General features: G+C 46.4%; 1 protein-coding gene and 1 pseudogene across 6 annotated transcripts in view; both read left to right on the top strand.

Moving 5' to 3' along the window:
* LOC147115413 (NAD kinase-like) overlaps positions 1 to 21,395 on the top strand; it is an 84,465-nt gene that overhangs the window by 25,056 nt on the left and 38,014 nt on the right. The window contains exons 1-2 of one of the 6 annotated variants that reach the window (XM_085989677.1): positions 10,808 to 10,887; positions 14,448 to 14,741. In XM_085989677.1, the coding sequence (XP_085845803.1) occupies positions 14,455 to 14,741 (287 nt within the window). In that variant the 5' untranslated portion in view covers positions 10,808 to 10,887; positions 14,448 to 14,454. Of the gene's footprint in view, positions 1 to 10,807; positions 11,095 to 14,447; positions 14,742 to 21,395 lie in introns of those variants that run through there. The other 5 variants (XM_085989672.1, XM_085989673.1, XM_085989674.1 and 2 more) reach the window with 5 other exon arrangements.
* LOC147115414 (uncharacterized) lies at positions 3,906 to 4,910 on the top strand (annotated as a pseudogene).

Consider the following 21,395-nt stretch of genomic DNA (forward strand, 5'->3'; position numbering starts at 1 on the left):
AGGTGGGCGGTGGAGGATCACACCTGAAACGGTGCCGGTGTTCCCAACAGGAGCCAATGAACCTAATCCCACTCCAGGAGGTGCAGGGAGGTGTTGAGCAGTGGCGTATTCACCGGGCATGTTGCTGAACCTGTAGGGTTACCTTTCAGCTGAAGGTAAGATACAAGTTTTCACATCACCGATCACATCAATCTTCACTGGGGGTGATCGCCACTCCTGTCTCCATGGGAAGGTGTTTTTGATTTTTTCCCCCTAAAACTTACCTTTGGTCGGCAGCTTTAGGGACTGCATAGCGTGATGGTTGTGTTGGGTAGCAGGTGGTGATAATGGAGAGGATTTTTGTAAAAGCTGTGACCTGTATTTTTTTTCGTTCATGGGATGTGGGCGTCGCAGGCAAGGCCAGCTCTTAATTTTTGTGGTTATAGTTTCTAAGGTCTCTATTGTGTATCAGGGAGTTTTAGTAACCAAGGGCCCTTGAGTATATCATTTAATTGTAGTGTAATTAGTGGTATTTTGCTTCCTGGGACACTGGCACCAGTACTGGGGCAGGAGGGAGCTGTTCCGTTGGGGCGGGCTTCACTTGGCCAGTGCTGGGACTAGAGTCCTGGCGGATCATATAACTAGGGCTGTAGAGAGGGCTTTAAACTAACTAGTGGGGGGGAGGTTCCTAGAGAGCAAATAATAAAAATGACAACAGAGAAGGTCATAGACTTAGGTAGCAGTGGGGAAATTAAAAACCAGAGCGTGTCAGGAAGGGGCAGAAGGTATGGAGTAAAAGGTAAAGTAATAAAAAGGGCAAAAGCAGGAACTAAGTGTCACAAAACATATTTGAAAGTTCTCTATCTGAATGCACGTAGCATTCGTAACAAAATAGATGAGTTAATGGCACAAATAACTACATATGGGTATGATCTTGTGGCCATTACAGAAACATGGCTGCAAGGTGACAATGCCTGGGAATTAAACATACCAGGTTATTTAACGATCAGGAAGGACAGGCAGGAAGGAAGGGGAGGTGGGGTGGCTATGTTAATAAAGGAAGGAATCACTGTAATACAGAGAAATGATATTGGGTCAAAAGATCAGGATAATGAAACAGTTTGGGTGGAGGTAAGGAATAATAAGGGGAAAAAAACACTAGTGGGCGTAGTCTATAGGCCTCCGAACAGTTGCAACTCTGTTGGACGGAGTATCAATCAGGAAATAGTTGAGGCTTGTAATAAGGGAACATCTATAATTATGGGGGATTTTAACTATCATATTAATTGGACAAATCAAACTGGGCAGGGCTGCCTTGAGGATGAGTTCATTGAGTGTATTAGGGATGGGTTTCTTGAGCAGTATGTAACTGAACCGACCAGGGGGCAAGCAACCTTAGATCTGGTCCTGTGTAACGAGACAGAATTAATTAAAAATGTCCTAGTAAAGGATCCCCTTGGAATGAGTGACCATAACATGGTTGAATTCCATATTCAATTAGAGGGTGAGAAGGTTGGATCTCAAACAAGCGTGCTAAGCTTGAATAAAGGAGACTATGACGGTATGAGAGCGGAATTGAGTCGAGTGGATTGGGAAAATAGATTAAAGGGTAAGACGATACATGATCAGTGGTGTACATTTAAGGAGTTATTTTACAACTTCCAAAAAAAAAATATTCCACTGAGAAGAAAAGGGTGTAAAAGAAAAGACAGCCATCCGTGGCTAAGTAAAGAAATTAAGGATAGTATTCGACTAAAAACAAGGGCATATAAGGTAGCCAAATCTAGTGGGAGGATAGAGGATTGGGAAAACTTTAAAAGACAGCAAAAAATAACAAAAAGATTGATTAAGAAAGGGAAGATAGATTATGAAAGTAAATTAGCAAAAAATATAAAAACAGATAGTAAGAGTTTTTATAGTTATATAAAAAGAAAAAGGGTGGCTAAAGTAAATGTTGGTCCCTTAGAGGATGAGACCGGGAAATTAATGGTGGGAAATATGGAGATGGCAAAAACATTGAATGAATATTTTATATCAGTCTTTACAGTAGAAGACACTAAGAATATCCCAACACTGGACAAACAGGGGGCTAAAGGGGGGGAGGAGCTAAACACGATCAAAATCACTAAGGAAGTGGTACTCGGTAAAATAATGGGACTCAAGGCGGATAAATCACCTGGACCTGATGGCTTACATCCTAGGGTCTTGAGGGAAGTGACGGTAGGGATTGTGGATGCATTGGTAATAATTTTCCAAAACTCCCTGGACTCGGCAAAGGTCCCGGCAGACTGGAAAACTGCTAATGTAACACCCTTATTTAAAAAGGGCAGTAGACAGAAGGCTGGAAACTATAGACCGGTTAGCCTAACATCTGTGGTAGGTAAAATTTTGGAGTCCATTATTAAGGAGACAGTAACAGGACATTTGGACAATCATAATTTAATAGGACAAAGTCAGCATGGTTTTATGAAGGGGAAGTCATGTTTGACAAATTTGCTGGAGTTCTTTGAGGAAGTAACATATAGGGTGGATAAAGGGGAACCAGTGGACGTAGTGTATTTAGACTTCCAAAAGGCATTTGACAAGGTGCCACACAAAAGATTATTGCTTAAGATAAAAAATCACGGGATTGGGGGTAATATTCTGGCATGGATAGAGGATTGGCTATCTAACAGAAGGCAGAGAGTTGGGATAAATGGTTCATTCTCAGACTGGCAATCAGTAACTAGTGGTGTTCCGCAGGGGTCAGTGCTGGGTCCCCAACTCTTTACAATCTATATTAACGATTTGGAGGAGGGGACCAAGTGTAACATATCAATGTTTGCAGATGATACTAAGATGGGAGGGAAAGTAGTGAGTGAGGAGGATATAAAAAACCTGCAAGGGGACATAGACAGGCTAAGTAGGTGGGCAGAGATTTGGCAGATGGAATCCAATACTGGAAAGTGTGAGGTTATGCACTTTGGCAGGAAAAATCGTAGAGCAAGTTATTATCTTAACGGCAAGAAACTTGAAAGTACTGAAGTACAAAGGGATCTGGGGGTCCTGGTGCACGAAACTCAAAAGGTTAGTATGCAGGTGCAGCAAGTGATTAAGAAGGCCAATGGAATGTTGGCTTTCATTGCTAGGGGGATAGAATATAAAAATAGGGAGGTATTGCTTCAGTTGTACAAGGTATTGGTGAGACCGCACCTGGAATACTGCGTACAGTTTTGGTGTCCATACTTAAGAAAGGACATACTTGCTCTCGAGTCAGTACAAAGAAGGTTCACTCGGTTAATCCCGGGGATGAGGGGATGGACATATGAGGAGAGGTTGAGTAGATTGGGACGCTACTCATTGGAGTTCAGAAGAATGAGAGGCGATCTTATTGAAACATATAAGATTGTGAAGGGGTTGGATCGGGTGGATGCGGGGAGGATGTTCCCGATGATGGGTGAAACTAGAACTAGGGGGCATAGTCTTAGAATAAGGGGCTGCTCTTTCAAATCTGAGATGAGGAGGAACTACTTCACTCAGAGGGTGGTAGGTCCATGGAATATGCCCCCCCAAAAAGCTGTAGAAGCTACATCATTACATAAATTTAAAACAGAAACAGACAGTTTCCTAGAAGTAAAGGGAATTAAGGGTTACGGGGAGCGGGCAGGAATTTGGACATGAGTCTAGGTTCGGATCGGTCATGGCCCTGTGGGTAGCGGAGCGGGCCCAGGGGCCGTGTAGCCTGATCCTGCTCCTATTTCGTGTGTCTAATTCTGTTAGATTCAGGAGATGGTTCTGTGATAGTGGATTGGTGGTTAGGATCAGATTAGCCATGATCTTATTGAATGGCGGAGCAGGCTCGAGGGGCCGATTGGCCTACTCCTGCTCCTATTTCTTATGTTCTTATGTTCTTATTGATTTAATTTAAACTAATTGAAGGGTAAGTCATGACAGCACAGCTTGGCCCCGTGGCATGTTCCTCCTGCACTATGTGGGAAATCAGGGACACTTCCTGTGTCCCTGACGACCATATGTGTGGGAAGTGTATCCAGCTGCAGCTACTGGCAGACCGCATTGCGGCGCTGGAGCTGCGAATGGATACATACTGGAGCATTCGCGATGCTGAGGACGTCGTGGATATCACGTTTAATCAGTTGGTCACACCGCAGGAAAAGACTGCATAGGCAGGAAGGGAATAGGTGACCGCCAGGCAGAGTAGTAGGCACAGTCAGGTAGTGCAGGGGTCCCCTGTGGCCATCCCCCTCTCAAACAGATATACCAATTCGGATATTGTTGAGGGAGATGGCTTATCGGGGGAAGTCAACAGCAGCCAAATTCCTGGCACCATGGGTGGTTCTGCTGCACAGGACGGGAGGTAAAAGAGTGGGAGAGCTATAGTGATAGGGGATTCTATTGTAAGCGGAATAGATAGGCGTTTCTGTGGCCGCAAACGAGACTCTAGGATGGTATGTTGCCTCCCTGGTGCAAGGGTCAAGGATGTCTCGGAGCACCTGCCGGGCATTCTGGAAGGGGAGGTTGAACAGCCAGTTGTCGTGGTGCATATAGGTACCAACAATATAGGTAAAAAACGGGATGAGGTCCTAAAAGCTGAATATAGGGAGTTAGGAGGTAAATTTAAAAATAGGACCTCAAAGGTAGTAATCTCAGGATTGTGACCAGTGCCACATGCTAGTCAGAGTAGAAATAGGAGGATATTTCAGAATACGTGGCTAGACGAATGGTGCAAGCGGGAGGGATTCATATTCCTGGGACATTGGAACTGGTTCTGGGGGAGGTGGGACCAGTACAAACTGGATGGTTTGCACCTGGGCAGGACCGGGACCGATGTCCGAGGGGAAGTGTTTGCTAGTGCTCTTGGGGAGGGTTTAAACCAAAATGGCAGGGGGTTGGGAACCTGTGCAGGGAGACAGAGGAAAGGGAAGCAAGGATAGAAGCAAAAGATAGGAAGGAGAAAAGCAAAAGTGGCAGTCAGAGAAATCAAGGGTGTAAATCAAACATGGCCAAAGTAAATAACAATTCTAAAAGGTCTAAGAGTGTTAAAAAAAACAAGCCTGAAGGCTTTGTGTCTTAATGCAAGGAGCATTTGTAATAAGGTGGATGAATTAGCTGTGCAAATAGATGTAAACGGATGTGATATAATTGGGATTACGGAGACATGACTCCAGGGTGACCCAGGCTAAAACTTCAACATCCAGGGGTATTCAATATTCAGGAAAGAGAGGCAAAAAGGAAAAGGAGGTGGGGTAGCATTGCTGGTTAAAGAGGAGATTAACACAATAGTAAGGAAGGATACTAGCTCTGATGATGTGGAATCTGTATGGGTAGAGCTGAGAAATACCAAGGGGCAGAAAACGTTAGTGGGAGTTGTATACAGACCCGTAAACAGTAATGCTGAGGTTGGGGATGGCATTAAATGGGAAATTAGAGACGCGTGCAATAAGGGCACAGCAGTTATCATGGGTGACTTTAATCTACATATAGATTGGGCTAACCAAATTAGTAACAATACTATGGAGGAGGAATTCCTGGAGTGTATATGGGATGGTTTCCTGGACCAATATGTTAAGGAACCAACTAGAGATCAGGCCATCTTAGACTGGGTATTATGTAATGAGAAAGGATTAATTAGCAATCTTGTTGTGTGAGGCCCCTTGGGGCAGAGCGATCATAATATCATAGAATTCTTCATTAAGATGGAGAGTGAAGTATTTGACTCAGAGGCTAGGGTCCTGAATTTAAATAAAGGCAACTACGATGGTATGAAGCGCGAGTTGGCTAGGATGGATTGGGGAACATTACTTAAAGGGTTGACGGTGGCTAGGCAATGGCAAACATTTAAAGATCACATGGATGAACTACAGAATCTGCATAAAAATAAAACAAAAAAGGCGACTCAACCGTGGCTAACAAGGGAAATTAGGGACAGCATATGATCCAAGGAGAGGACATATAAATTGGCCAGAAAAAGCAATAGACCTGAGGATTGGGAGCAGCTTAGGATTCAGCAAAGGAGGACAAAGGGATTAATTAAGAGGGGGAAAATAGAGTATGAGAGTAAGCTTTCAGGGAACATAAAAACTGACTGTAAAAGCTTCTATAGATATGTGAAGAGAAAAAGATTGGTGAAGTCAAGCGTAGGTCCTTTGCAGTCAGAATCAGGGGAATTTATAATGGGGAACAAAGAAATGGCAGACCAATTAAATACATACTTTGGTTCTGTCTTCACAAAGGAGGACACAAATAACCTCCCAGAGATGTCGGGGAACATAGGGTCTAATGAGAGGGAGGAACTGGATGAAACCAGTATTTGTAGGGAAATGGTGTTAGGTAAATTGACGGGATTGAAGGCCGATAAATCCCCAGGGCCTGATAATCTACATCCTAGGGTACTTAAGGAAGTGGCCCTAGAAATAGTAGATGCATTGCTGGTCATCTTCCAAAATTCTATAGACTCTGGAACAGTTCCCATGGATTGGAGGGTAGCTAATGTAACCCCACTATTCAAAAAAGGTGGTAGAGAGAAAACGGGGAATTATAGACTGGTAAGCCTGACATCGGTAGTGGGGAAAATGCTAGAGTCCATTATAAAAGATGTAATAGCAGAGCACTTGGAAAACAGTGACAGGATCGGACAAAGTCAACATGGATTTACAAAAGGTAAATCGTGCTTGACTAATCTACTGGAATTTTTTGAGGATGTAACTGGTAGTATAGATAAGGGAGAACCAGTGGATGTGGTGTATTTGGACTTTCAGAAGGCTTTCGATAAGGTCCCGCATAAGAGATTAGCATGTAAAGTTAAAGCACATGGGATTGCAGGTAAGGTATTGACTTGGATAGAGAACTGGTTGGCAGACAGGAAGCAAAGAGTTGGAATAAACGGGTCTTTCTCCGAGTGGCAGGCAGTGACTAGTGGGGTACCGCAGGGATCGGTGCTAGGACCTCAGCTATTCACAATATATATTAATGACTAGACGAGGGAACTAGATGTAATATCTCCAAGTTTGCAGATGATACAATGCTGGGTGGGCGTGTGTGCCGTGAGGAGGATGCCAAGAAACTCCAGTATGATTTGGACAGGTTGGGTGATTGGGCAGATGCATGGCAGATGCAGTATAATGTGGATAAGTGTGAGGTTATCCACTTTGGTGGCAAAAACAGGAAGGCAGATTATTATCTGAACGGCAATAGATTGGGAAAAGGGGAAGTGCAACAAGACCTGGGTGTCCTTGTGCACCAGTCGCTGAAGGTAAGCATGCAGGTGCAGCAGGCGGTTAAGAAGGCAAATGGTATGTTGGCCTTCATAGCGAGAAGATTCGAGTACAGGAGCAAGGATGTCTTGCTGCAGTTGTGCAGGGCCTTGGTGAGACCACAGCTTGAGTTTGGGTGCAGTTTTGGTCGCCTTATCTGAGGAAGGATGTTCTTGCCATGGAGGGAATTCAGCGAAGATTCACCAGACTGATACCTGGGATGGCAGGAATGACGTATGAGGAGAGATTGGGTTGACTGGGCTTATATTCGCTGGAGTTTAGAAGAATGAGAGGGGATCTCATTGAAGCTTATAAAATTCTAACAGGACTAGACAGACTAGATGCAGGAAGGATGTTCCCGATGGCGGGGGAGTCCAGAACCAGGCTCACAGTCTAAAGATAATGGGTAAACCATTTAGGACAGAGATGAGGAGGAATTTTTTCACCCAGAGAGTGGTGAACCTGTGGAATTCTCTACCACAGAAGGCAGTTGAGGCCAATTCATTAAATATATTCAAGAAGGAGTTATATATATTTCTTAAGGCTAAAGGAATCAAGGGATATGGGGAGAAAGCAGGGACAGGGTACTGAATTTGGATGATCAGCCATAATCTCATTAAATGGCGGAGCAGGCTCGAGGGGCCAAATGGCCTACTCCTGCTCCTATCTTCTATGTGTCTATGTTATTGCCCATCCCTAATTACCCTTGAGAAGGTGGTGGTGAGCCGCCTTCTTGAACCACTGCAGTCTGTGTGGTGAAGATGCTCTCATAGTGCTGTTAGGGAGGGAGTTCCAGGATTTTGACCTAGCAACGATGAAGGGACGGCGATATACTTCCAAATCAGGATGGTGTGTGAGTTGGAGGGGAACTCGGAGATGGTGGTGTTCTCATGCGCCTGCTGCTCTTGCCCTTCTAGGTGGAAGAGGTCGCTGGTTTGGGAATTGCTGCCGAAGAAGCCTTGGCGAGTTGCTGCAGTGCATCTTGTAGATGGTACACACTGCAGCCAAGGTACGCCAGTGGTGGAGGGAGTGAATGTTTAAGGCGGTGGATGGGGTGCCAATCAAGTGAGCTGCTTTGTCTTGGATGGTGTCGAGCTTCTTGAGTGTTGTTGGAGCTGCACTCATCCAGGCAAGTGGAGAATATTCCATCAGACTCCTTACTTGTGCCTTGTAGATAGTGGAAAGGCTTTGGGGAGTCAGGAGGTGAGGCACTCGCTGCAAAACACCCAGCTTCTGACCCGCTCTTGTTGCTACAATATTTATATGGCTGGTCCAGTTAAGTTTCTGGTCAATGGTGACCCCCAAGATGTTGGTGGGGGAATTCGTTGATGGTGATGTCGGTGAATGTCAAGGGGAGGTGGCTAGACTCTCGCTTGTTGGAGATAGTCATTGCCTGGCACTTCAGTGGCGCGAATGTTACCTGCCATTTATCAGCCCAAGCCTGAACATTGTCCAGGTCTTGTTGCATGCGGGCATGGACTGCTTCATTATCTGAGGAGTTGTGAATGGCACTGAACACTGTGCAGTCATCAACAAACATCCCCATTTCTGACCTTATGTTGGTGGGAATGCCATTAATGAAGCAGCTGAAGATGGTTGGGCCTAGGACACTGCCCTGAGGAACTCCTGCAGCGATGTCCTGGGGCTGTGATGATTGACCTCCAACTACCACAACCATCTTCCTTTGTGCTAGGTATGACTCCAGCCAGTGGAGCGTTTTCCCCCCGATTCCCATTGACTTTTACTTGGGCTCCTTGATGCCACACTCAGTCAAATGCTGCCTTGGTGTCAAGGGCAGTCACTCTCACCTCACCTCTGGAATTCAGTACCTTTGCCCATGTTTGGACCAAGGCTGTAATGAGGTCGGGAGCCAAACTGGGCATCAATGAGCAGGTTATTGGTGAATAAGTGCAGCTTGATAGCACGGCGATGACACCTTCCATCATTTTGCTGATGATTGAGAGTAGACTGATGGGGCGGTAATTGGCTGGATTGGATTTATCCTGCTTTTTGTGGACAGGACATACCTGGGCAGTTTTCCACATTGTCGGATAGATGCCAATGTTGTAGCTGTACTGGAATAGCTTGGCTAGAGGCGCGGCTAGTTCTGGAGCACAAGTCTTCAACACGACAGCCGGGATGTTGTCGGGGCCCATAGCCTTTGCTGTATCTAGTGCGCTCAGCTGTTTCTTGATATCAAGTGGAGTGAATCGATTTGGCTGAAGACTGGCTTCTGTGACAGTGGGGCCTCAGGAGGAGGACAGATGGATCATCCACTCGGCACTTCTGGCTGAACATGGTTGCAAACGCTTCAGCCTTGTCTTTTGCACTCCCATGCTAGGCTCTGCCATCATTGGGAAGGGGATGGTCATGGAGCCTCCTCCTCCCATTAGTTATTTAAATGTCCAACACCATTCACGACTGGATGTGGCAGGACTGCAGAGCTTTGATCTGATCCGTTGGTTGTGGGATCGCTTAGCTCTGTCTATAGCATGCTGCTTCCGTTGTTTAGCATGCAGGTAGTCCTTTCTTGCAGCTTCCCCAGGTTGGCACCTCATTTCTAGGTACGCCTGGTGCTGCTCCTGGCATGCTCTACACTCCTCATTGAACCAGGGTTGGTTGCCTGGCTTGATGTTAACGGTAGAGTGAGGTATATGCCAGTTATAGATTGCGGTGGAATACAATTCTGCTGCTGCTGATGGCCCACAATGCCTCATGGATGTCCAATTTTGAGCTACAAGATCTGGTAGTGCCACACAACACGATGGAGGTTGTCCTCAGTGTGAAGACGGGACTTCATCTCCTCAAGGACTGTGCGGTGGTCACTGCTGCCAATACTGTCATGGACAGATGCATCTGTGACAGGAAGTTTGGTGAGGACGAGGTCAAGTAGGTTTTTCCCTCGCGTTGGTTCTCTCGCTACCAGCCGCAGTCCTAGTCTGGCAGCTGTGTCCTTCAGGACTCGGCCAGCTCGGTCAGCAGTGGTGCTACCGAGCTACTCTTGGTGATGGACATTGAAGTCCCCCACCCAGCGTACATTCTGTGCCCTTGCTGCCCTCAGAGCTTCTTCCAAGTGGTGTCCAACATGGAGCAGTACTGATTCATCAGCTGAGGGAGGGCGGTAGGTGGTAATCAGCGGGAGGTTTTCTTGACCATATTTGACCTGACGCCCTGAGACTTCATGGGGTCCGGAGTCAATGTTGAGGACTCCCAGGGTCACTCCCTCCCGACTGTATACCACAGTGCCGCCACCCCTGGTGGGTCTGTCCTGCAGATGGGACAGGAGATACCCTGGGATGGTGATGGATTCAGTGTCTCGGTGTGGGTCAGTAATTTTAATGTAAATTAAGCATTGCATTGTGAATTAAAATATTTTTAATGTGAAGAATTGAAATATTTATCAGTTTGTGCCCTGTCCCGGTACAAATGTTGACACACATCAAACTGAAGCCAATCAGAGCACAGCAGCGTCGCCCAATCAAAGGAGGGCTTTCTCACACGTCGCCCATTGGATGTAACCCGCGACCCAATCAACGGCGGCAGCGGCTTCGGCCACCAATCCTGGGCGGGTTTGCTCGGTGGCGGAGCGGCGAATCGGAGCTGGTGCTGGCGGCGGGTGGGAGTGAGGCGCAGTCGGTGGTCGGACCGGCGGAGCAGAGTGAGTGGGCGTCGCCGCTCCACACCCCCGGCTCTCCAGGGTCTGGCGGCTCCTCGGCCCCGCAGGTAGAAGCTGTGGAGCGAAGTCTGCCCCCCCGGGCCCAGGAAACTCCGCCGCCGGGCCTTTGGGCGGCTTCAGGTCACTGCAATATTGGCCGGTCATTGTGGGTGAGGGCCGGTAATTGTGGGTGTGGGTCGGTGATTGCCGGTAATTTTAATGTAAATTAAATTTGTATTGTGAATTCAAATGTTTTTAATGTCAAGAATTTTGAATTTTTTTTTGAGGATGTAACTGGTGGAATAGATAAGGGAGAACCAGTGGATGTGGTGTATTTGGACTTTCAGAAGGCTTTCGATAAGGTCCCGCATAAGAGATTAGCGTGTAAAGTTAAGGCACATGGGATTGGGGGCAAGGTATTGACTTGGATAGAGAACTGGTTGGCGGACAGAAAGCAAAGAGTTGGAATAAATGACGCTTTTTCCGAGTGGCAGTGACTAGTGGGGTACCGCAGCTATTCACAATATATATATTAATGATCTAGACGAGGGAACTAGATGTAATATCTCCAAATTTGCAGATGACACCAAGCTGGGTGTGTATGCTGTGAGGAGGATGCCGAGAAACTCCAGTATGATTTGGACAGGTTGGGTGATATGGCAGATGCAGTATAATGTGGATAAATGTGAGGTTATCCATATTGGTGGCAAAAACAGGAAGGCAGATTATTATCTGAACGGCAATAGATTGGGAGAAGGGTAAGTGCAGCGAGACCTGGGTGTCCTTGTGCACCAGTCGCTGAAGGTAAGCATGCAGGTGCAGTAGGCGGTTAGGAAGGCAAATGGTATGTTGGCCTTCGTAGCGAGAGGGTTTGAGTACAGGAACAAGGATGTCTTGCTGCAGTTGTACAGGGCCTTGGTGAGACCACATCTTGAGTATTGTGTGCAGTTTTGGTCACCTTATCTGAGGAAGGATGTTCTTGCCATGGAAGGAGTGCAGCGAAGATGGCTGATACCTGGGATGGCAGGAATGATGTGAGGAGAGATTGGGTCGATTGGGCTTATACTTGCTGGAGTTTAGAAGAATGAGAGGGGATCTCATTGAAACTTATAAAATTCTAACAGGACTAGACAGACTAGATGCAGGAAGGATGTTCCCGATGGCGGGGGAGTCCAGAACCAGGGATCACAGTCTAAGGATAAGGGGTAAGCCATTTAGGACAGAGATGAGGAGGAATTTCTTCACCGAGAGTGGTGAACCTGTGGAATTCTCTACCACAGAAGGCAGTGGAGGCCAATTCATTAAATATATTCAAGAAGGAGTTATATATATTTCTTAAGGCTAAAGGGATCAATGGATATGGGGAGAAGGCAGGGACAGGATACTGAATTTGGATGATCAGCCATGATCTCATTGAATGGCGGAGCAGGCTCGAGGGGCCGAATGGCCTACTCCTGCTCCTATCTTCTATGTTTCTATGTCCCAAGCCAGGTCCTAACTCGAGTCTGATGCAAGCGATTCTTGAGTCCCTTACCAGGGAGGAGTAGCAGAGGTGGTTCCCCTTTGCCTTCCTTTTGGATTTTTAATCTTTGGGGTACTTTCTCCTAGATGGGCTTTAATCGAAGCTGAAGAGCTCCATCATCGCTTTACAATAAGGGTAGCCACCCGCACCCATTGGGAGGCAATTCACCGCCGGTGCTCAGACCTCCACTCGCCAGGCTGTTTGGAGTGAGGCCCGAACTCAACTCAGACATCCAATCGTCTTGGATCCCCTTGCCATTGGACCAAGACCTTGCTCTATCAAGCCCGTGTGGTGGCTGGTGTGCAACGGCCACTCCACGATAAAAGAATTCACGCACAGGCATCTTCCACTCTTTAAAGTGAAGTTCGGGACCTGGAACGTCAGGACCCTCATGGAGAACCCCAACAGTGACAGATCGGAATGCCGTACTGAGGTCCCGCATTGGACACATCAGTCACCTGAGAACTAATTTTTAATGTGGAAGCAAGTCATCCTTGGTTCCGAGGAACTGCCTAAGAAGAGAAGAGTCATAACGGCACAGAAGGAGGCCATTCGGCCCATCGAGTCTGTGCCGGCTCTCTGTAGAGCAATCCAGTCAGTCCCATTCCCCCGCTCTATCCCTGAAGCCCTGCAAGTTTATTTCCCTCGTGTCTATCCAGTCTCCCCTTGAAAACATTGAGTGTCTCCGCTTCCACCACTTCCATCAGCAGCGAATTCCAGGTCGTCATCACTCGCTGTGTAAAAAAGTTTTTCCTCGCATCCCCCCTGTATCTCTTGCCCAGAACCTTAAATCTGTGTCCCCTAGTCCTTGCACCATCAACTAGTGGGAACAGCCTTTCCCCATCTAGCCTATCCAAATCTGTCATAATCTTGTACACCTCTATCAAATCACCCCTCAACCTCCTTTGCTCTAATGAAAACAAATCCAGCTTCTCCAACCTGTCCTTGTAGCTAAGATCCCCCAATCCCCGGTACCATTCTGGTAAATCTCCTCTGCACCCTCTCAAGGGCCTTCACATCCTTCCTAAAGTGTGGTGACCAGAACTGGATGCAATACTCCAGTTGTGGCCTAACCAGCGCTTTATAAAGGTTCAGCATAACTTCTCTACTTTTGCACTCGATACCCCTATTTATGAAGCCCAAGATCCCATATGCTTTGCTAACCACTCTCTCAATATGTCCTGCCACCTTCAGGGACCTATGCACATTAACTCCCAGGTCCCTCTGTCCCTGCACACTCTTTAAAACTGTGCCATTAAGTGTATATTGCCTCTCCCTGTTCCTTCTGTCAGAATGCATCACCTCGCACTTCTCTATTAAATTCCATCTGCCACTTGTCTGCCCATTCTGCTAGCCTTTCTATGTCCTGTTGCAGTCAATTGGTATCATCCTCACTGTTTGCCACACCCCCAAGTTTGGTGTCATCGGCACATTTAGAATTTCTACTGTATTCCAATATCCAGGTCATATATATCAAAAAAAGCAGTGGCCCCAGCACTAACCCTTGGGAGACACCACTGTCCACCATCCTCCAGTCTGAAAAACAGCCATTTACCACAACTCGCTGTTTTCTATCCTTAAGCCAATTCCTCATCCAAGCTGCTACTGACCCACCTATTCCATGAGCCTCAATTTTGTTAACCAGCCTTCTTTGTGGTACTTTGTGAAATGCCTTCTGAAAATCCATGTAGACAACATCCATTTCATTCCCTTCGTCGATCCTCTCTGTTACTTCATCAAAAAATTCTTACGACTCAGAGGCAGGAATACAAGCACTGAGACAGTGGTCACTCCCTGTTAGGACGCAAGTACCCCGCTGGATTTCAAAATTCTCGTCTCCAATCACTGGGGCCGTCTGGAGTGGGGCTTTGCCTTCAGACCCAGAGGCAGGAATGCTACCCCCAAGTTAAACGCTTGCTCATTTTCAATGTTTATTGTAGTGTAACTATTTTGAATGTGTTGTAGCATGCAAATATCAATGTAATTATTTTCATGTTTTAATTTTAATGCAAATTACTTTTTTTATTTTGTTCCTCCCCAGTTTTGTGATGGATGCAGCAGATAAGGCCGCTGCCCTGAATGGGGAAGAAGCACCCTCGACTCCCTCTGAGTCCGGGTTCGAGCCTGAATGCAAGCCCTGTCCTGGTGAGGAGATATGGGATCGTAAACGATGTGGGCGCTCGTCCAAGACTCGAGAGGAGGGGTCGCCGCCAACCGCTCGGAAACTGGACTCTAGCTCATCGCCAAAGAAACGCGACCAAATGTCGCCCAAGAGACGGGAGCAGGTAGAAAAATCTCCGCGGAAAAGTAAGACCCATCGAAAAGTTGGACACAGGTACAGTAATGGTACCTGCACGGGGACACAGCCAGCACCCTCATTTGGACATAACATAAGAAATAGGAGCAGGAGTCGGCCATTTGGCCCCTCGAGCCTGCTCCGCCATTCAATAAGATCCTAGCTGATCTTCTACCTCAACTACACTTTCCTGCATTACCCCCATATCACTTGATTGCCTTCGTATCCAAACATTTATCGATCTCTGTCTTGACTATACTCAACGACTCAGCATCCACACCCCTCTGGAGTAGAGAATTCCAAAGATTCACCACCTGTTGAGTGTAGAAATTTCTCCTCATCTCAGTCCTTATTCTGAGACTGTGACCCCTGGTTCTAGATTCCCCAGCCAGGGGAAACATCCTCCCTGCATCTCCCCTGTCAAGCCCCTTAAGAATTTTATATATTTCAATGAAATCACCTCCCATTCTTCTAAACTCTAGAGAATATAGGCCCAGTCTACTCAATCGCTCCTCATAGGACAATCCTCCCCATCCCAGGAATTAGTCTGGTGAACCTTCATTGCACTCCCTCTGAGGCAAGTATATCCTTCTTAAGGTAAGGAGACCAAAACTCTACACACTCTTCGAGGTGTGGTCTTACCAGGGCCCTATACATCTTTACACAGGATATACAGCACAGAAACAGGCCATTCGGCCCAACCAGTCCATGCCGGCGTTTATGCTCCACTCGAGCCTCCTCCCGTCTTTCCTCATCTAAATCTATCAGCGTAACCCTCTATTCCCTTATGCTTGTCTAGCCTCCCCTTAAATGCATCTATACTATTCGCTTCAACCACTCCCTGTGGCAGCGAGTTCCACATTCTCACCACTCTCTGGGGAAAGAAGTTTCTTCTGAATTCCCTATTGGATTTCTTGGTGACTATCTTCTATTGATGGCCTCTAGTTATGCTTTTCCCCACGAGTGGAAACATTCTCTCTGGATCCATTTTATAATCATAATCAACTTTATTGTCATTGTTAGTGCACAAGTGCAGTACAACGAAATGTAGGCTTGCGGCTCCCGAGAGTGTACATTTAGATTAAGACATTTAAACATTCAACATTCATTTGGCTTGTAATACATTAACATAAACATTATAAAGTGCATTGGCAGATGTGCAGGCTTTAGAGTTTATTTGTGGAGTTCAGTAGGATGACAGCCCTGGGAAAGAAGCTGTTCCTAAATCTGGTCGTTCGGGTGCGAATGCATCTGTAGCGTCTCCCAGATGGCAGGAGGGCGAACAGACTGTGGCTGGGGTGGGTAGGGTCTTTGATGATGGTCAGTGACCTCCGTAAACAGCGTTTCTGATAGATGTTCTCTATGGTCGGTAGCCGGGTGCCGGTAATGCGTTGGGCAGTTTTGACTACCCGCTGCAGGGCTTTCCGGTCATAGGAGCTACAGCTGCCATACCATACTGTGATACAGTTCGTCAGGATGCTCTCTATTGTGCAGCGGTAAAAGTTAGAGAGGATCAGGGGTGACAGGTTACATCCCTTCAGCCTCCTTAGGAAATATAGGCGCTGCTGGGCCTTCTTCACCAAAGAGGAGGTATTGAGGGACCAGGAGAGGTCTTCCGTGATGTGGACTCCGAGGAACTTAAAGCTGTCCACCCTTTCCACCACAGCCCCATGGATGTGGATGGGGGTGTGACTTCTGCCTTTAGACTTACTGAAGTCCACAATGATTTCCTTGGTTTTCTTGATGTTAAGGGCCAGGTTGTTATCGGCGCACCACCTCACGAGATGCTGGACCTCCTCCCTGTAGGCTGACTCGTCGTTGTTGGTGATCTGACCTACCACCGTGGTATCATCCGCAAACTTGATGATGGTGTTGGAACCATGAACAGCCACACAGTCGTGGGTGAAGAGGGAGTAGAGGAGGGGGCTCAGCACACATCCTTGTGGGGCCCCCGTGTTCAGGGTCGGGGGGGGGTGGAGGTGTGGTTACCTAATTTGACAGATTGGCGTCTGTTAGGAAGTCCAGGGTCCAGTTGCAAAGGGAAGTGTTCAGGCCAAGAGTGTGGAGTTTGGAGGCCAGCTTGTTGGGGACGATAGTGTTGAATGCTGAGCTGTAGTCTATGAACAGCATTCTGATGTAGGTCTCTTTACCGTCTAAGTGATTCAATGCAGAGTGTAGAGCAGTTGTGATTGCATCCTCCGTTGATCTGTTTGCACGATAGGCAAACTGGTGTTGGTCAAGAGAGGCGGGAACACTGGCTTTGATGTGAGCCAGGACCAGTCTCTCGAAACACTTCGGTGTGAGTGCGACAGGTCGATAGTCGTTCAGACACTTTCATAATTTTAAAGACCTCTATTAGGCCACCCCTCAGCCTTTCTTCGAGAGAGGAGACCCAGCCTGTTCATCCTTTCCTGATAGGTAAACCCTCGCATTTCTGATATCATCCTTGTAAATCTTCTCTGCACCCTCTCCAGTGCCTCTATATCCTTTTTATAATATGGCGACCAGAACTGTACGCAGTACTCCAAGTGTGGTCTAACCAAGGTTCGATATAGGTTTAGCATAATATCCCTACTTTTCAATTCTATAGCTCTAGAAATAAACCCTAGTGCTTGGTTTGCTTTTTTTATGGCCTTGTTAACCTGTGTCGCAACTTTTAGTAATTTGTGTATTTGTACTCCACGATCCCTTTGTTCCTCTACCCCACCCAGAATCAAACCCTCCAAGTGATGTGACCTCCCTATTCTTCCTACCAAAATGTAATACCTCACATTTATCTGTATTGAACTTCATTTGCCAATTATATGCCCATTCTGCAAGTTTATTAATGTCCTCCTGTAACTTGTTGCAGTCCACCTCAGTATTGACTATCCCTCCTCCCCGCCCCCCCCCAAAAAAATTGTTGTCCTCTGCAAATTTAGACATTTTGTATTTTTGATTCCCAAGTCTAAATCGTTAATGTAAATTGTGAACAGCAGTGGTCCCAGCACTGATTCTTGTGGAACACCACTACCCACCTTCTGCCACTGTGAATAGCTGCCTTTTACTCCCACTCTCTGCTTTCTGTCCTGAAGCCAGCCAGCAATCCATTCTGCTATTTGTCCCCTGACTCCGTATTCTCTGACCTTGTTCATCAGCCTATTATGGGGTAACTTATCGAAGGCCTTTTGAAAATCCTGATAAGTTACATCTACTGCATTACCCTTGTCTACTCTCTCTGTTACCTCTTCAAAAAATTCAATAAGGTTGGTCAAGCAAGACTTTCCCTTTTGAAATCCATGTTGACTTTTTTAATTTGTTTATGGGATGTGGGTGTCGCTGGCAAGGCCAGCATTTGTTGCCCATCCCTAGTTGTCCTTGAACCGCTGCAGTCCGTGTGGTGAAGGTGCTCCCACAGTGCTGTTAGGGAGGGAGTTCCAGGATTTTGACCCAGCGACGATGAAGGATCGGCGATATACTTCCAAGTTAGGATGGTGTGTGACTTGGAGGTGGTGGTGTTCCCATGCGCCTGCTGCCCTTGTCCTTCTAGGTGGAAGAGGTCACGGGTTTGGGAGGTGCTGCTGAAGAAGCCTTGGCGAGTTGCTGCAGTGCATCTTGTAGATGGTACACACTGCAGCCATGGTGCGCCGGTGGTGGAGGGAGTGAATGTTTAAGGTGGTGGATGGGGTGCCAATCAAGCGGGCTGCTTTGTCCTGGATGTGTCGAGCTTCTTGAGTGTTGTTGGAGCTGCACTCATCCAGGCAAGTGGAGAGTATTCCATCACACTCCTGACTTGTGCCTTGTAGATGGTATATTTTTGGTTTTTAGATGTTCTATTTTCTCCTTTAGTAGGGTTTTCATTATTTTTCCTACCAGTGATAAGCTGACTGGTCTATAATTCCCTGGACATGTTCTAACCCCCTTCTTAAATATCGGCATTACGCTAGCTATCTGCCAGTCCTCTGGTACTACACCTTTTTCTAACAAATTATTCAATGAGTAGTAATGCCTCTGCTATCTGTAGTAAGACTTCCCTACTCTTGTACTCTAATCTCTTTGTAATAAAGGCTAACATACCATTTGCTTTCCTAATTGCTTGCTGTACCTGCATGTTAACTTTCAGTGATTTGTGTACAAGGACACCCAGGTCCCTCTGAATACCAACATTTCCCAGCCTCTTGCCATTTAAAAAATATTCTGCTTTTCTATTTTTGCTACCAAAATGGATAACTTCACACTTATCCATATTATATTCCATCTGCCATGTTCTTGCTCACTCACTTAACCTGTCTACCTCCCTTTGCAGCCTCTTTGTGTCCTCCTCACAGCTTATTTTCCCACCTAATTTTGTCAGCAAACTGGGATAAATTACATTCAGTTCCCTCATCCAAGTCCTATAATATGGATTGTAAATAGCTGAGGCCTTGCGGCACTAGTGACAGCCTGCCAACCCGAAAATGACCCATTTATTCTTACTCTGTTTTCTGTCCGTTAACCAATCCCCAATCGATACTAATATATCGCCCCCATAACCATGACCTCCTATTTTGTGTAATAACCTCTTGTGGTTTTTTTATTCGCTTATGGGATCTGGGCATCGCTGGCAAGGCTGGCATTTATTGCCCATCCCTGATTGCCCTTGAGAAGGTGGTGGTGAGCCGCCGCCTTGAACCGCTGCAGTCCGTGTGGTGAAGGTACTCCCACAGTGCTGTTAGGGAGGGAGTTCCAGGATTTTGACCCGGCGATGATGGAGGATCGGCGATATACTTCCAAGTCAGGATGGTGTGGATCTTGGAGGTGGTGGTGTTCCCATGCGTCTGCTGCCCTTGTCCTTCTAGGTGGAAGAAGTCGCAGGTTTGGGAGGTGTTGCTGAAGAAGCCTTGGCGAGTTGCTGCATTGCATCTTGTAGATGGTACACACTGCAGCCACGGTACACTGGTGGTGGGGGGAGTGAATTTGGGTGCTTAATGGGACAGTGCAGGGAGGGCTTTATTTTGCATTAAACTTGTGCTGTCATGATGCAGGTAAACCTCATTTCATTAAAATCTAAGCTTAAAGGCATGTTTCCCCTCTTAAATGAAAGTCCGGTCACGTTATTGGTGAGTTTTATTATAACTGGGGATCAACCTGTGCCGATGTCAGGAGCGTGGCCTCTGTCGAGTGCTGCTATGCAAACCTGCATTACCTTCCAGCCCCAAAGCACTTTACAAAGTATTTACAGCACAGAAACAGGCCATTCGACCCAACAGGTCTGTGCCGGTGTTTATGCTCCACTCGAGCCTCCTCCCACCCCTCCTTCATCTCACCCCATCAACGTATCCCTCTATTCCTTTCTCCCTCATGTTCTTATCTAGCTTCTCTTTAAATGCATCTATGCTATTTGCCTCAACCACTCCTTTGTTAGCGAGTTCCACATTCTCACCACTCTGTGTAAAGAAGTTTCTCCTGAATTCCCTATTGGATTTATTTGTGACTATCTTGCATTTATGGCCCCTAGTTCTGGTCTTGCCCGCAAATGGAAATATCTTCTCTAGGTCTACCCTATCAAACCTTGTCATAATTTTAAAGACCTCTATCGGGTCACTCCTCAGTCTTTTTTCTAGAGAAAAGAGCCTCCGTTTGTTCAGCCTTTCCTGATGGGTATAGCCTCTCAGTCCTGGTATCATTCGAGTAAATCTGTTTTGCATCTACTCCAGTGCCTCCATATCCTTTTTATAATATGGAGACCAGAACTGTTCACAGTACTCAAGTGTGGTCTAACCAAGGTTCTGTATAAGTTTAACATAACGTCTCTGCTTTTCAATTTTATCCCTTTAGAAAAATAGCCCCAGTGTTTTGGCTGTTTTTTGTTATGGCCTTATTAACCTGCATCGCTACTTTTAGTGATTTGTGTATCTGTGCCCTCGGATCCCTCTGTTCCTCTACCCCAATTGGACACTTATTTTCTAGGACTATGTGGCCTCCTTATTCTTCCTACCAAAATGTGCTACCTCACACTTGTCTATAATGAAGTTCATTTGCCAATTACATGTCCATTCTGCAAGTTTATTAATGTCTTCCTAATTTTTGTCGCAGTCCTCCTCTGTATTAACTACACTTCCTCAATTTGGTGTCATGCGCAAATTTTGAAATTGTGCTTCTGGTTCCCAAGTCCAAATCATTTATGTAAATAGTGAACAACAGTGGTGTAAATAGTGAACAACAGTGGTCCCAGCACCGATCCTTGTGGAACACCACTTCCACCATTTGCCAATCTGAGTAACTACCTTTAACCCCTTCTCGGTTTTGTCGTCAATTTGTTCTCCATTCTGCTACCTTGTCCCTTGACTCCACACGTTCTGACCTTACTCATGAGTCTACAATACGGTATTTTATCAAAGGCTCTTTGGAAATCCAATATAGTACGTCTACTGCATTACCCTTATCTGCAGTGTTCCTGCTAAGGCGCGCGGCGGTGCAGTAATCGGGAAGATCCCGCGCGGACTGCTCACCGGCTCTTGCACTGTAGACACCGAGCATACGCAGAAATTTAAAGGGACCGTGCAGTAAAAGAAACGCCGCTCGCAGGGAACACTGCTTTCTGTTACTTCAAAGACTTCAATGAGGCTGGTCAAGCATGATCTTCCCTTTTGGAATCCGTGCTGACTATTTTATATTCTCAGTTTCTAGATGTTTTTCAATTCATCTTTGAGTAAGGATTCTGTTACCTTTCCT

The sequence above is a fragment of the Somniosus microcephalus genome, chromosome 6 (genome assembly GCF_052327205.1).
Source record: "Somniosus microcephalus isolate GS21.2 chromosome 6, FLI_Smic_1.0, whole genome shotgun sequence".
Lineage (NCBI taxonomy): Eukaryota > Metazoa > Chordata > Chondrichthyes > Squaliformes > Somniosidae > Somniosus > Somniosus microcephalus.